We start from the raw sequence: 15,661 nt of genomic DNA, 5'->3' as shown, positions 1-15,661 counted from the left end.
AACAATTGTATGGTTAAAATACAAATAGTATTACATTTGATAATAGTATCAAAAGGCGAATATTACCTTGGGGTGTAAATTATACCAGTTTAGAGTGTTGTTGTGCAAATCCCAGTTACTCATCTCCACCTCAGTTTCTCCAAGGAAAACATTGCGGCCAAGGGTATCATTGTGCCACACAGAGAGATTCAGTGTTCGACGCTGAAGTTCTTGCTTCCGTATTTTGTACTAAAAAGAACAATTCATTAACTAAATTATTTTAAAATCTATTATGAGAGTTCCTTTGAAACCATTATACATGTTTATATATATATATATATAATATATATACATACATGTATATATATACATGTGTGTGTATGTATGTATGTGTATATATATATATATATATATATATATATATATATATATATATATATATATATAGTTCTTATCATTATTGGTTATTTTCCCCTTATTTGCATTTATCTTAGAAACAAAGTGTATTTATTTGTTACTAGAATTGATCTTTTCCTGTGGAAAATTATCACTTGACAGTACAGTCACAAATAAGAGTTTGAGAAAAATTACATAGAATGCATTTTTTAATGTTATCGTCCCAGCCCTAACAATAACTGCAGAGTTCCTCAGGGCAGTGTCCTAGCATCAAACGCCTGCATCTGCCTCATCATTGACTTTCATTCCAACATTAGGGTAATTCACAGATGATTGCACAATATGTAATTCAATTCTCATCTTGGCGGTAAATAAAACAGGCCTTGTCTGCATTTGATGAGACTTAGTCATCATTCTGGTATGAAATGATAAATGGCAAGACCATTCATAGCATCAAACATTTACCCTCGATATTCAATGCCTCTACCATGGCTGAACCCCTAACCCTCAATATCTTGAAGGTCACTTGTAACCAGAGACTCATCTAGATGCGATACATAAAGTGGCAGTGAGAGTTGGTCAGAGGCTGAGTTGTTTACAGTTAATATCTCACCTTTTGATACTCCCCAACTTTTCCATTTAGTGCAAGGTACAGGTCAGGATCTTGGTGTTATTCTCTTCACCTACCTGGATGAGTGTGGCTCCAGCAACATTCAAGATGCTGGACAAAATAACTAATTTGATTGACACCACATACACCACCCTAAATATCCATTCCCTTCGACCAACAGAACATTGTGGCTGTAGCTGTCATGTACAACATGCCACACTATTATTTGCATTGGTTACATCATCTTGTGGGACAAGTGATCTCTACTACCCAAAAATAACTTGGGCTTCTGGTACATGAGAACACCACTATCTGCAGGTTTACCTCCAAGTTTCCTTTTGTGACAAGGAAATATATCCCTGCTGGATTTAAGTGGGAAAAATATCATCAGACGGAGTGCAGGAGTTCAATTAGGTGGCTCACCAACAATAACTTTCAGGGCAACTGGGATAGATAATATATACTGGCCTTGCTGGCAAGACCTACATTCTGAAAAAATAATTGAAAAAGATGAGTAGTCCGAAGCAGTGGAAATGTATTTATAAAATCTCATGTCTTTTATAATTTGTGGTAGTTAACCACAAAGATGTTAAGATGTTAAGATTGAGAGTGACAGAGATTTATATGGAGTCTCTACTAGGTATATGAAGATTCAGCAGGCTAAACATTCAGGACAAACCACAAAAACTATGTTGACACAGTTCAGTTCCTGTAGTTTCTTTTGATCTAAAAGTATACTCCCTTACAGAAAGGTGAAAAACCTATCAGGTTTTGGGCACGAGAAATTAAGCTACCCAATTGTGATTATTAATACTGATGGGTTCCACTCCAAAATAAATCTTCAGAGGGAATATCATAGAAAAGCTTGTTCTAATCATTTTTCCAGGAATAGCAGTGCTGTTGGAATATGCAGGAATGGTGGCTAGCACATGGTAATCTCCGAGTTTCGATGAAACTTCAGTCAAGCACAGTTCTGTGTGTGTGGGTTCCATAGAAACAAACAATACTATAGTGAGTGAGTTTAAAAAATAGTTTTTAAAGAATATATTACAAGTTTGTATGAATCTACCTTCAGGATTTCATTATAATGAGGATCCATTGTAGCTTTCTTTACAGATGTCTTGCGTTTGCTTGGCCGTGAACGATCAGGAAAAAGGTAGGTTTTTACATAGCTATTGAATGAGAAAAAGTGAACAGGTCTCTAGGTTTCAGGTGCAGACTATCAGGGAACAGACACACTAACAGCTGACAACTGTTTTGAAACTTTAATCAGAAATCAATGAAACATCATAGTATATAACAATGTTAGTTCTCCTCAGGCCCAAAAATCAATTGGAAATATTTTATATATGATGGACTACTGGTTACATTTTTTAAAATAAAACCAGAATGAACTATCAATATTTATTGATATTTTCAACAGACCCTTGTAGATTTCACTCTTAAGCAAACTAAAAGTTTGTAGAAACATAGAAACATAGAAATTAGGTGCAGGAGTAGGCCATTCGGCCCTTCGAGCCTGCACCGCCATTCAATATGATCATGGCTGATCATCCAACTCAGTATCCCGTACCTGCCTTCTCTCCATACCCTCTGATCCCTTTAGTCACAAGGGCCACATCTAACTCCCTCTTAAATATAGCCAATGAACTGGCCTCAACTACCCTCTGTGGCAGAGAGTTCCAGAGATTCACCACTCTATGTGAAAAACGTTTTTCTCATCTCGGTTTTAAAGGATTTCCCCCTTATCCTTAAGCTGTGACCCCTTGTCCTGGACTTCCCCAACATCGGGAGCAATCTTCCTGCATCTAGCCTGTCCAACCCCTTAAGAATTTTGTAAGTTTCTATAATATATCTATATAATAAGTTTCAATCTCCTAAATTCTAGAGAGTATAAACCAAGTATCCAGTCTTTCTTCATAAGACAGTCCTGACATCCCAGGAATCAGTCTGGTGAACCTTCTCTGCACTCCCTCTATGGCAATAATGTCCTTCCTCAGATTTGGAGACCAAAACTGTACGCAATACTCCAGGTGTGGTCTCACCAAGACCCTGTACAACTGCAGTAGAACCTCCCTGCTCCTAAACTCAAATCCTTTTGCTATGAAAGCTAACATACCATTCGCTTTCTTCATTGCCTGCTGCACCTGCATGCCTACTTTCAATGACTGGTGTACCATGACACCCAGGTCTCGCTGCATCTCCCCTTTTCCTAATCGGCCACCATTTAGATAATAGTCTGCTTTCCTGTTTTTACCACCAAAATGGATAACCTCACATTTATCCACATTATACTGCACATTGAAGCAGCATCCTTCAATTTGCAACACTTCTATATCTGTGTTATTTTAACTTCACTATGTTTTGAATGCTAACATGTGAACAGTATTCACTTTACAGGTATTGAAAGACCATTGTTTGCTGTTCTGCTGAAACATTCAGCAGCTTAATATTTCATGTATAACAAGGACTTGCTTCAAATTTAATACTTTGTTTTATATCCTATCACAAATGACAGAACTAATGAAAAACTTGCCAATACTGACCGTATTTATAAATATTTCCTGAGCATTTATCACCCATTTCCTAGGTTCTCAATACAATATATTATACCTGCTGAAAGATTAATCATGTACCTAATATGCCAGATTGCAACTAGATTTCAGAAGTGGTTCAAGATTGACCGAGGATATTTGGAGGTTTAATATACCCTCACACTGTTGTGGATTCACTGGGTTGTATTTGTTTTTTCTCTGATGGCAAGGCTGATGTTTGAACTTACAAATTAGAGAGATAGTATCCACCAACCCCTGACCTATGAAATTAACTACATTCACAAGGCTTATCAGTACAAAAGATAATTACTGCAATTTTAGATTATTGATGGAACCTGGTTCTTGTTTTGTGGTTTACTCTTGAATCCTTCTCCCTCAGCATTCATCAAGATAGAGAATTAAAGGAATTAATAATGAAACATTGAATTTAATCTTTCAGCTGCACTGCTGAAAAATTGGATTTCTACAGCAAATAACAAAACTCCATACATTTATTTTAAAATATGTTTTAGACATTTCCTTTATTTCGAAAGTCATACAAGTATCTGTGTCTGGTTTGTGATTTGTATAAACAGAATGAATTTAGAGGCTTTAGTTTTGCCATGGGTTAGAGTTATTGTGTGGTTTAAAAAATTACTAAGTAGATATTAAACAGGGGCTGCTTTTATCGCAACATTGGATAATAAAATTTATTTGGGGAATTATTACAGATTTGTCAGTTATCAACAAAATAACAACATTCATTGTATCCAATTAAATCAGTTGAAGTTTGTAATAAGGTTCCAAAAGAAAGATTTTCTTTGGAAAGATTCACATTGCTTGTTGTGTGAATGCTAGAAATCTATAAATTAGGAGCTTCAGTTTTATTTTAATATATCTAACAGATGCACACCTATTAACAATTTTACGATTCCTGAGATATAATAATAATAATAATAATGGATGGGATTTATATAGCGCCTTTCTAGAATACTCAAGGCGCTTATGAAACCAAAAATGCATTGAACATTTAACATGCAGTAACAAGCATTCAATTGGCCCACATAAACACAGCATATCTACTTTAGACATACGTCATACATCTCCTTAAGTATATGTCAAGAGAGTTAATTTAATCCAATTTACTCTTCCCTCTGGTACTCACTCACACACACACACACACACACACACACACACATACATACAATAAAATAGCAGAGAATATTTTAAACCAACATAAAAAAAATTAGATGCAAAGGGCAGGAGTAACAGTGGTTCAGGCAGCATCCATGAAGAATGTGAATATGTGATGTTTTAGGTTGGGAGCCTTCTTCATTCAGCAGGAGAGCAGTAGGAATACACTGAGGGAGAGCAGTAGGAATACACTGAGGGAGAGCAGTGAGAAAAGGTATCATAGAATCCCCTTTGGAGAGAGAAGAAGAACTTCTTCAAAGTAGGAATATCTTGAGGAGATAGTCTGGTCAGAAGAAGGGTCTCGACCCGAAACATCACCCATTCCTCTCCAGAGATGCTGCCTGGCCTGCTGAGTTCCTCCAGATTTTTGTGTCTATCTTCAGCCAAAATGTAGAAACAGGAACTGCAGATGCAAGTTTACAAAAAAGGCACAAAGGGCTCGAGTAACTCAACGGGAGCGGCAGCACTTGGAGAACATATATAGGATTTCTTGTTTATACGCTTTGAAGTGCTCCATTGCAAAATCTCCTCAAGCTATGCCTACTTTGTAAACTAGCATCTGCAGTTCCTTGCTTCTATATAAAAAAAAATAATAATTTTGTATGAAATAAAAACACAGTTCTAGAAATATTCAGAGCAGCTGGCTTTTGTGAAGAGAGAAAAAGAGAGTCAAACAATCAGGTTTATAAAGTTTAAAGAAATTATGAATGTATGAGGACTAGGTTCTCTGTGATAGATTAGAAATCATAAATGTCTAAGACAATGGATGGGCAATGGTTAGTATTTACAACAGAAACAAACAGAAAAATGGACCAAGCATGGAACAAATTTTTATTTTTTCCTCTGTTAAATCTGAGGAAAAGCATCCTAAAGTAGCCAGAAAAAACAGCAAGACTGGGAAAGAGAGAACAGTAGAATTTGGAAAAGGATGTTCTAGAAATTAATAAAGAACTGCAAAATGGAACATGATGTTAAAATAGCACGAAACATGAAAACAATGTGGGGGCTTCTATGGGCACATGTGGAGCAAAAACCTAGTGAGAGCAATGATGGCTAACTTGCAGACAGATGGGAGATGGTGTCCTACTGCCAATTCTTCTCCCTGCCTCACCATCTTGCCTGACCACAGTGGTGTGTGGGATACTTTAATCCTGATGCCCCTTAAACTAGGTTCTAGGTCCCTGATTCTCTTTGCTTCCCAGTAGAGTTGTTTGAGAATAGGCTTTTCCTCCATGAAGCATGTAGGGTCTGCAATATTGTGCATGATGTGCTGCTGCTTCCTGCTCCTTGGCACAGCAGCATTGTGCAAACCACACGCGTCTCCTAGTGCAGAAACATATATAAAACCCTTTTGTTTTTCAAAAATCTTTTTTTTGTGATATATGTTTTAAACCGTACATGAAAATGCTTGCAGATGTTCAGTTTCTGAAAAGAGTGTCAAGAGTTTTCTTACGGGTCAGAGGTGTACTTTCTGATGTTTGCTGCAGCCAACCCTTGACATTGCATTATTTGGATTTGAAATTCTTTTTTTGTTTCGTCATACTGTAGTTTGAATTGTACAGCTCCCTGAACTGGAACATCTCCAAAATCACCAGCATCACTGTACAGACTCAGTAAACTGCCACTCAGCTGCAACATATGGAGAAGAAGTGTTACTCTGAGCATGAATTCCCAGAATTGCAAGATATTAATGCAAAATTCTTAAAAGCACAAAATAGTATAAAAGGAACTCAGAACACCAAAAATTATTAATTAATCCAAGTGTAACCAATAATTCCATAATTATTAAAATTCCAATTTATTTTTTAAAGTTTGCTACAACTACAAATGAAGGAAGTAGTTGACAGATAGTTTAGCTTATTACACTGCATCTCGGTACACATGACAATAAGCAAAACTAAACTAAACAAATTCCTTGATGGTGAGGCAGTGATGAGGAAAGGGAGATCAAAAATTCACAGTAATTAGAATCCTAAACCATTTTAGGAAAAACATTTTGTACTTTTTTTGCTTCACATATTGAAGCACTGCTGAAATTTCACTTTTACATTGTTTTCTCCAATAATGAAACTGATAGGTACGTTTTTAAGATCACAACATGGCAGATACATTTCTGACTGTAATCCTATTGTAACAGTTTCTCAATGTCAAATGTTATCACTGCAATTCCAACAGACTCTGTATATTTGTAAGTTTTAGATTTCTTGTACTTGCAATATTTTATCTAATCTCATGCAAGAAATGTTTTGAAATGCCCAATTGTATTTACCACAGCTCTATAAAATCAATACAAACTAATTTTTTTATATCAACCTTCAAATTGGTGTGTTTTAGTCACAGGGTTTAGTCTCAGGGTTAAGCACCAGCTTCAGTGAAGCTGGTTGAGGCTCCTTCCCCCATTGAGATTTCTGCTAACATGTTTTTTACTCCAAAAATACTTTATCCAAGTGAACTAAAATCATGGTGTACCATGAATGTGATAATATAGCAATACGAGTGTGGTCAAATATCCATGTATTTTACAAAATCCATCGATTCGCCTTAATAACTTTTATTATTCATCTTATATTATTCTGTAGTGTAAAAACTACTGGATATATTTGAGCCCAACTCACCTTGGAAGAGCTCAGATTTGAGTTAACTTGTACATCTGTCTGCTTCAGGATGTCTGAGCCAAAGCTGGATTCAGATGTTATATCATCAAAGTAATCATACTCTTCACTGTATGGATCATTCTATAAGGTACAAATTTCAAAATAAAACAGCTTTTGAAATGTTAAGACACTGGACGGTCCTATGCATTTTTCTTAAGCAAACTTGAGCTTTTAGCCGTTCATAAATGAGTCATTCAGAATTTAGTCATTCAGAATAACACAGTTGTGCAGTTGGTAGAGCTGCTGCTTCACGCTGATACAGACCTGGATTCAATCCTGACCTTGGGTGCATCTGTACGGAGTTTGTAAATTCTCCCCTTGACCACGTGTGTTTCTCCGGTTGCTCCAGTTTCCTCCCACATCCCAAAGATGTATAGGTTCGTAGGTAAATTGGCCCGAGTGTGTAGGGAGTGTTTAAGAGAGTAAAATAACAGGGAGCATGTGTGCAGGTTATCGATAGTCAGCGTGAGCTTGTTGGGCCAAAGAACCTGTTTCCATGCTGCATATCTAACTAACTAAATATTTTACTCACAAAGTAGAACTTCTAAGATAAACATAAATCATTGTTTTGAGATAAACCCATCAGTTGATTCAGCACAAGTAGGTTGCTAACCCAAAGCCATGATCGTTATTGAGCAATCCCACATTCTCCAAAGCTAATTAATGTTTTCCACAATATGCTATAATTGACTTTCTATTTTAACAAAGCATCATATTCATAGAATAGTGCCGCCCCAAAAACTTACCGACGTCAAAGGACTTGGTGCCCTAATGGGATTTGCTGAGGCCGGTTTATTTATTTTGACACTGAAGTCTGAAGGATCATTACTGGGTCCTGAAATTAAAAGCAGAATATTCAACCTTACTTGTGTGAACGTTAACTTGGGAGATATTAGTGTTGATAATGAAAAACTTCCATTCCAGTTCATTCTCGTAAAATATCCCACAGTTAAACCAAAAATACGTTTTCCTCTTCAGCCCTATTATATCTAAGCTCAGAAGAGTGTCCCTTAGTGGTTCAGATTTCATTCTTTACATATGGCTGTACAGCCAAATCACAATACATGAATTACCCGACAAATCCGTTGATGTCAGCTAGCATGGTGAAAAGGAAATTAATATACTTAATTAACAATAATTTCCCTCTCGACAGAAAATATAGATCACCCATGAGATAAAACTGAAGGATATGTCATCAGGCCGATCTATCCACACACTCTTGTGTGCCCCCAATGTACACAAAATGAACAGTATTTAATATGAGCAGTTTATCATAATTCTTAAAGACAACTCTGGAGGTTTGGTGTCCTTGTGATGATGACATTTGAGCAACAAGGCAGCATTATTTTCTAAATGTTTATTAACTCACACTTTGCTGCTGAACAAGAATTCAACAGAATGCTTCAAAGCTCATATTTTTAAGCCCTGTCCATCAAACTGATTACTGTGTACAGCTATTATTAATTATGACATTCAGACCCTTTCATAACTCTCCAGGGTTGATGAGCGCATTTTAATTATTTTAAGTTGCTTGCAAAGAAAAGCTATGTAAAGGAATAAAGAAGTTCCACTTTATTAATCCACAAAAACTAATGCTGTCTGTGAATATTTACTCTTTCCATAGCCATTCCAGAAAAAAAGCCTAATCCAGGAAACCCTAATCCTTTTCACTTATTCTTACTTTTTACAAAACATATAAGGCTGATGAATTTATTAGCACAGAAATACTTTATTGCAATTCATTGATTAACAATATCGTCTTATGAATGAAAATTCAAACAGCAAATTTTATCCTGAATCAAAATCCTGGAATTTCTTCCCAACAACAATAAGGGAGTGCCATCAGAAGGACTGTGGCAATTCAAGCCACTATTCACTACCAGCTTAAGGACCGTGAATGCTGGCTTTGACAGTAGTGCCCAGATCCCCCAAAAAATAATTAAAATGCAAAATAAATCATCAGAGGCAGTTAAATCAACATTTGATCTGTAAAGGGAGACATCACTACAAAGGAAAAGATTGCAATTTATTTATATTTCCAGTTTCCTAAGTACATTAGTGATTTGTCAATGTTTTACTTAAACATTAAAGGAGATATAATAACTGCGGTGAGGTGCCCCAAAACAGTACAGATTACATATTATAAAGAATTTTCAAAGGCCTTGTTACTTTATTTGTTCTCATGATGTGTCCTTCCTCATCCTCATTCCCCCTCATCCATTAGACCCATGACAAACACCCTTATCTTACAGTTATTCCGTTATTGTACTTTAATTTTCTTTCACTACACTCTTGTATTATTCTGCTATTTTCCAATCATCATGTATTTATTGTTCTATTTATCATTATTGTGTAGATACAATTTTCTCTGCGAACAAGAAATTTCATTGCACCCTGGATTATATGACAATAAACTAATAAACAAAATTAAATGAATGATTCCATTCTGACATTATACAGGAATTCCAGAATCTTGCCCTCACAAAATAGCTGAGCTGTCATGAACTTGCAAGAGAATTCCTTTTATGTACTGGTCCTTTCTGTGCATAAAGGGTTAGGATATGCTGCTAAAATAATTTGGATGAAATTTGTATGACCTAGAAACGTGTGCCTGTAGCTTTTATTTATTTTATCTGTTGAAATGTAATAAAAACTTGTTTCAGGTCACATATGGTTCTCTATTGGGAGAAATTAGACTAGGCTCTTCCATTAGTAATTATTATCAGGCATTTATGAGTAATGAGTCGTTTCACAATAGGCTACACAGGATGAAATTTCACCAAGATAAACTCCATAATTACCTAAAACTTGGCTAAAGACAGCCTGTCCCTTTAGACTTTAGGCATACTTCACAGAAACATGCCCTTTGGCCCACCAAGTCCACGCCGACCAGCAATCACCCCATACATTAACACTATCCTGCACACTAGGGACAATTTTACCAAAGCCAATTAACCTACAAACCTGTACATCTGTGTAGTGTGGGAGGAAACGGAAGCACCCAGAGAAAGCCCACGCGGTCACGGGGACAACATGCAAACACTGGACAGACAGCAGCCGAGGTCACAATTGAAGCCGGATCTCTGGCGCTGCAAGGCAGCAACTCTAGCGCTGACCACCGTACTATCCCTTTGCACCTTTTCTGCCATTCATCGATATTGGATGATCTTTGATCTCAATGCCATTTTCCTGCATTTCTTATATCACCTGATCAGCCATGACAGTGGTGGTGGTGCTGGCTCAAAGGATCTATTCCTGCACCTATTGTCTATTATCCCTTTATTCCCTTCATGCCCAGAAAATGACAAGCATGTTTTGAGTGAACTGGATTACTGAAGCTCCACGAGCTTGCAGGATAGGGAATTCTGATGATTCCCCACTCTACCCATTATATAATGCCCTATCCCTCATTCGGAATATTGACATCTGGTTCCACTGATCTCAGCCAAGGGAAAATATCCTCCATGTGTCTATGCTGTTGAACATCTCTAAAAATACAGGCCAAGTCTATTCAATCTCACCTGACCTGACAATCCTAAGAACCAGCCTTTGCTGAACTCCCTCTGTGGCAAATGCATCAGTGTTGAGGTAACATCAGTGTATAGGAGGCGCAGACAACAGTATCTTAGGTGTGTCTTAGGTAAGAATAACATCTTACAAAATCATAGTGAGACATCTTTATTCTGATACTCAACTACTGCTGCAATATGCCAATATTTCATTATCCTGCCTAATTGTTTTCTGCATCTTTATGTTAGCTTTCAGTGACATTCAGAGTCCTTTGAACACTAACATTTTACAATCCATCACCATTTAAAAAAACCTGCATTTCTTTTTTGTGTTCAAAAGAGGACCATATTTTTGCAAACTATACTCCAAATGCATCTCTGGGCCCTGTATCCTCTTAAGGCCTCTTTACATCCACCTTCCTTCTGACAATCCCATCTGGTTTTGTACTTTCAACACTTGAAAATGCACCATTTAGTCCCCTCAGCCAAATCATTGATATTGATTGTGACTAGATGGGCTCCAATCACCGATATGTGGTACCTGTCTTGCCATAGCCTGCCAACCTGAGAGAGTCTTGTTATTCCAACTGGGACAACATAGTAGCACAGCAGTAGAGTTGCTTCCTTACAGTGCCAGACCCTGATCCTGACTACAGTGCAGCCTGTTTGGATTTTGTACATTCTCGCTGTGTCCGTGTGGGTTTTCTCCGGGTGCTCTGGTTTCCTCCCTGGTTCTAAAGATAAAGTTAATTGGCTTCTGCAAATTGTTCCTAGTGTGTAAGATAAAACTTGAGTATGGGTGATTGCTGGTTGGCATGGACTCGATGGGCTGAAAGGTCTATTTCCACGTTGTATCTCTAAACTAAACTAATTATAATACTCTTTGCTTCGTGCCTCTTATCCTGTCTGTTTCTTTTAATCCTCGAGTCAACCATTGTTTCTCCTCAGTCTGCCCGATCTTGCTCTAATTTGCTGAAGCCCTATAAAATGGTTGTCATTTTCTATACAGACCAGTCCCAATCCTCCTCTCCAGGAAGCATATTATCAACCACAAGACATTGAACATCCATTTGATTGGAAATGAACGTTTGTAGTGGTATGATGAAGGGCATATTGCTGCAAGCATCCAGGGCGCCAGTAATGAGTACTATAAAATGTTTAGGTTTTCACCTGATATGCTTATGTTTCCCCCATATTCATTATTTATAAATGTCCTTCAAAGTACCACCAATAATTTCAAAAAGGTAGTTGAATCATTATTAACTGTAGTTTCATTGCAAAATAAAAGGCAATTGAAGAAAAAATTGAGCTGGCATTTGGAAAATGGTTGATTAATTTTACCATCTTGTGTCTCTGAAAATATTTTGAATCATACTACTTAATTTGCACTGATGATCTTAACCAATGTGTAAAATAATTATCACAGTAATTTCACTTTTATATGCATCAGTATGATATATCATAATAACTCATCTAAAAATTATCAGCTATTTAGAAAATAGATAAACAACAGCACATGCCCAAGTAAACAGCTGTCAGTTAATTTTTTCAATCTTTCAAAATGATTTTAATGCACGAATGCCATTATCAGGAAATACATTGGAAAGGCTGTGACACATTTCAGATTTTAGTGTGGTTGCCAATAAAAAAAGATCTGCAAAACTTAATAATGAAAAAAACTGCAAGGTTTGCAACGACAGCCTTAGCACTGTTGAACTAATTCCAGCTGTGTATTTAGTTGGTGAAACATGAAATTTAAATACTTGTCAGCATGTAGAAAGTTTGTGAAGTACAGATTTTGATGTTTCCTTTCTTTTTCCTCTATTACTCCCCCCCCCCCCCCTCTCCCCTCCACATCAGTCTGAAGAAGGGTCTCGACCCGAAACGTCGCCCATTCCTTCGTTCCATTGATGCTGCCTCACCCGCTGAATTTCTACAGCATTTTTGTCTACCTTTGATGTTTCAAATGTTCTATAAGAAACATTTTAATAGTTGCACTTCACGATTAAGGTATGATCCAAGCAGTCCAGATTGGCAGAATAATCAGAAAAAAAAATCAAATACTAGAATTGGCTGACTGGAGGTCCTCATCCATATCTGCATTATGGCCTTGTGATTAAGTAATTAGCCTGATGGAACTGCTGTGTAGTTCCACTATTTGATTTTATCTTCCAACCTATTAACTTCAACTTTAAACTCCAGCTTATTAAGAAATGTGTTGACTCTTAAGTATCTCATCTGTTCAGGGGCAGTTAAGGATAGACAATAGATGTGATATTCTCAATGATGCCAAAATCTTGTTATAAGTAACTACAAACATTAGAAAGTCAACTAACAACCTGACTTTCAAATGTTGTCCTCACGATCATCAACACTCTGTCTGTTTGTATGCATGGTAGTATTTCCAAGTTCTATGAGTATCAGTCCCAGTTTATTTCTTATTTGGTCATTTGGGGTTAAACAGAAACAAGAACAAAATGAGATTAGCCGACTCCATGATCCTGCTTATGCTACTATTGCATAGCTACTAAACAGAATCATTCCAGAGAGAAATATCTACCCATAGGTGAAATTAACTTCTAGTAGGAACAAAGCAAGAAAAAAAGGGGTCAATTTTGGGGGGAAAACCCAGCTAAATGGTAGAGTATACATGTTAGTATAGGTTAAGTGAGCTGTGTAGGAAAGAACTGCAGATGCTGGTTTAAATCGAAGGTAGACACAAAATACTGGAGTAACTCAGCGGGACAGGCAGCATCTCTGCAGAAAAGGAATGGGTGACGTTTTGGATCGAGACCCTTTTTCAGACTGATGTCAGGGGAGTGGGCGGGACAGAGATTGTCAGGGGAATGACTTAACAAGTCTGCCTTACAGGAGTTCAATTTGTGCCTCTGTTCTGCCTTGCTTGCTTAATTCAGACTATGGACACAGATTCAAGTCTAAATCTTTGTTATTTCAAAGACATTAATCAAACGTCCTTGGTCTATGCTTTACTAATTAAAAAGACCTAGCACCCTTTTCTATTATTCATTTAGGCATGCTGACATTAATTACTAATCCCTAGCCCTCGGAGAAGCTACGGGCCTTCTTGAGCTGCAGTAGTAGTTTTGTATAATTAAGTGGCTGGCTAAACCACTGGAGAAGGCAGTTAAAAATCAACACTATTGCAATGAGACTCGAATCACTTGTAAGGCAGACAGGTAAGGAGAGCATGTTTTTTTCCCTAATAAGCTTTGGTGAAGCAGTTTTGATTTTTACTACAGCCATAAGCTTAAAGGTCACCATTAACGGATAACAGCTCTTCAGTTAAACAAATTCAAATTCTCAAATAACAAGATAGGATTGAACAAATTTTATCTGAATTAGCATAAGCATGACAATACCAGAATCCCTCATTAAGCCCTGTGCAAGATGTCTTCCTGGTCATATTCATGGTTGTGAAAGGGAAAACTAGCATGTAAAACTGAAAAGTGTTGATGTATAATGGGCAGTATTCAGTAAAGTTTGTCTGGTCAGTTTGCTAAATTAATCTGCCTTAACCGTACCTGAATAATAAATTATATTTGAGACGGGGTTAGAAATTATCTTGTAAAGCCATCGATTTAATGTACGACATGACCACATTTTATCTAAAAGATTGGATATTTTCTTCACATGCAGTAAGCTACCAATATTCATTATTGGAAAAAGATCAGTGTGGACTATTTGGGCAAAAGGACCTGTATCTGTGCAATATGACATGTGAAGGCATAATAAATTTGCGTATACAAAACAGGAAATCTAGCTGGGTTTGAATCTGAAGCAAGTCCTGTCTGTAAGGTTGAACTACACAGCACAGCAATACAATAAGACAACGCAGTGCATTAGAGAGTTTGTATTAGATTGGTGCAGGCGGAGTGTTGTCATGCTTTGAATAATTTCTAACCCCAAAGAAGTACTCATAATGTCTAATCATGTACAATAGTGCATCAAGCTTTAAGATAAAATGATTAATTACTCTCAGGAAATCATCAGATAATTTGCTCACTGACACCAGATATTGGAATATAGTAATTACCTTTGCTCTTGATACTCATGGATAAAATTCCAGTCTGCTCAGTGCATCACCTTTTCCTCCATAACCAGATGAACAGGCTGACAAAGGGGATGGACATTAATTGGGATTTAAATATACCAAGCCTGGTTTCATGACATGATTTTGGAGATGGATGGTCCTTTTCAACTTCAAATGAGTGAAATTCCAAAGTTTAAGACCTTTCAAGGGGCAGGAATGTACGAACTGACAGGTGCTGTTGCACATCTGAATCTATGAAGGACGAGAATAGCCATGGGATAGGCATAGTAAGAGAGTCGGCCATGCAGTTAAAGTGGACTGTACCTAGAGACTATGAATACAGATCATCCTTCAAATGGATAATCAAGAATTATTGTGGGAAAAATATAAAATGGCATGCCTTTCTGTGAGGGAGATTGATCTACTGTGTGTTGGATGTTAGGCATTTAGTTCAGAGGATGGCAAAAGTGTGAAGGGCGGGCCAGGATGTGTTTTGCGTTTCTCAAGACTGTCTTCAAAAAAATAAACAAACATTTTAGCAGCACAGTGGTGCAGTGATAGAGTTGGTACCTTACCGCACCAGTGAGTGAGGTTCGATCCTGACTATGAATGCTGCCTGTGCGGAGTTTGCATGTTTTCCCTGTGACTGTGTAGGTTTCCTCCGGGCACTCTGATTTTCTCCCACATTCCAAAGACGTGCAGATTTGTAGGTTAATTGGCTTCTGTAAATTGTC

General features: G+C 37.2%; 1 protein-coding gene across 1 annotated transcript in view; it reads right to left on the bottom strand.

The window, feature by feature from the left end:
• The window catches only part of LOC116973272 (synaptotagmin-like protein 1), a 161,807-nt gene that overhangs the window by 16,093 nt on the left and 130,053 nt on the right, over positions 1 to 15,661 (bottom strand). The window contains exons 7-11 of the mRNA XM_033021185.1: positions 8,114 to 8,202; positions 7,329 to 7,448; positions 6,167 to 6,342; positions 2,055 to 2,157; positions 67 to 228 (exon numbers count right to left, since the gene is read on the bottom strand). Coding sequence (XP_032877076.1) covers positions 67 to 228; positions 2,055 to 2,157; positions 6,167 to 6,342; positions 7,329 to 7,448; positions 8,114 to 8,202 — 650 coding nt within the window. The remainder of the gene's footprint in view (positions 1 to 66; positions 229 to 2,054; positions 2,158 to 6,166; positions 6,343 to 7,328; positions 7,449 to 8,113; positions 8,203 to 15,661) is intronic.

Source organism: Amblyraja radiata, chromosome 5 (assembly GCF_010909765.2).
Source record: "Amblyraja radiata isolate CabotCenter1 chromosome 5, sAmbRad1.1.pri, whole genome shotgun sequence".
In the NCBI taxonomy this organism is placed as follows: Eukaryota; Metazoa; Chordata; class Chondrichthyes; order Rajiformes; family Rajidae; genus Amblyraja; species Amblyraja radiata.
This window is presented reverse-complemented; position numbering and strand designations above follow the sequence as displayed.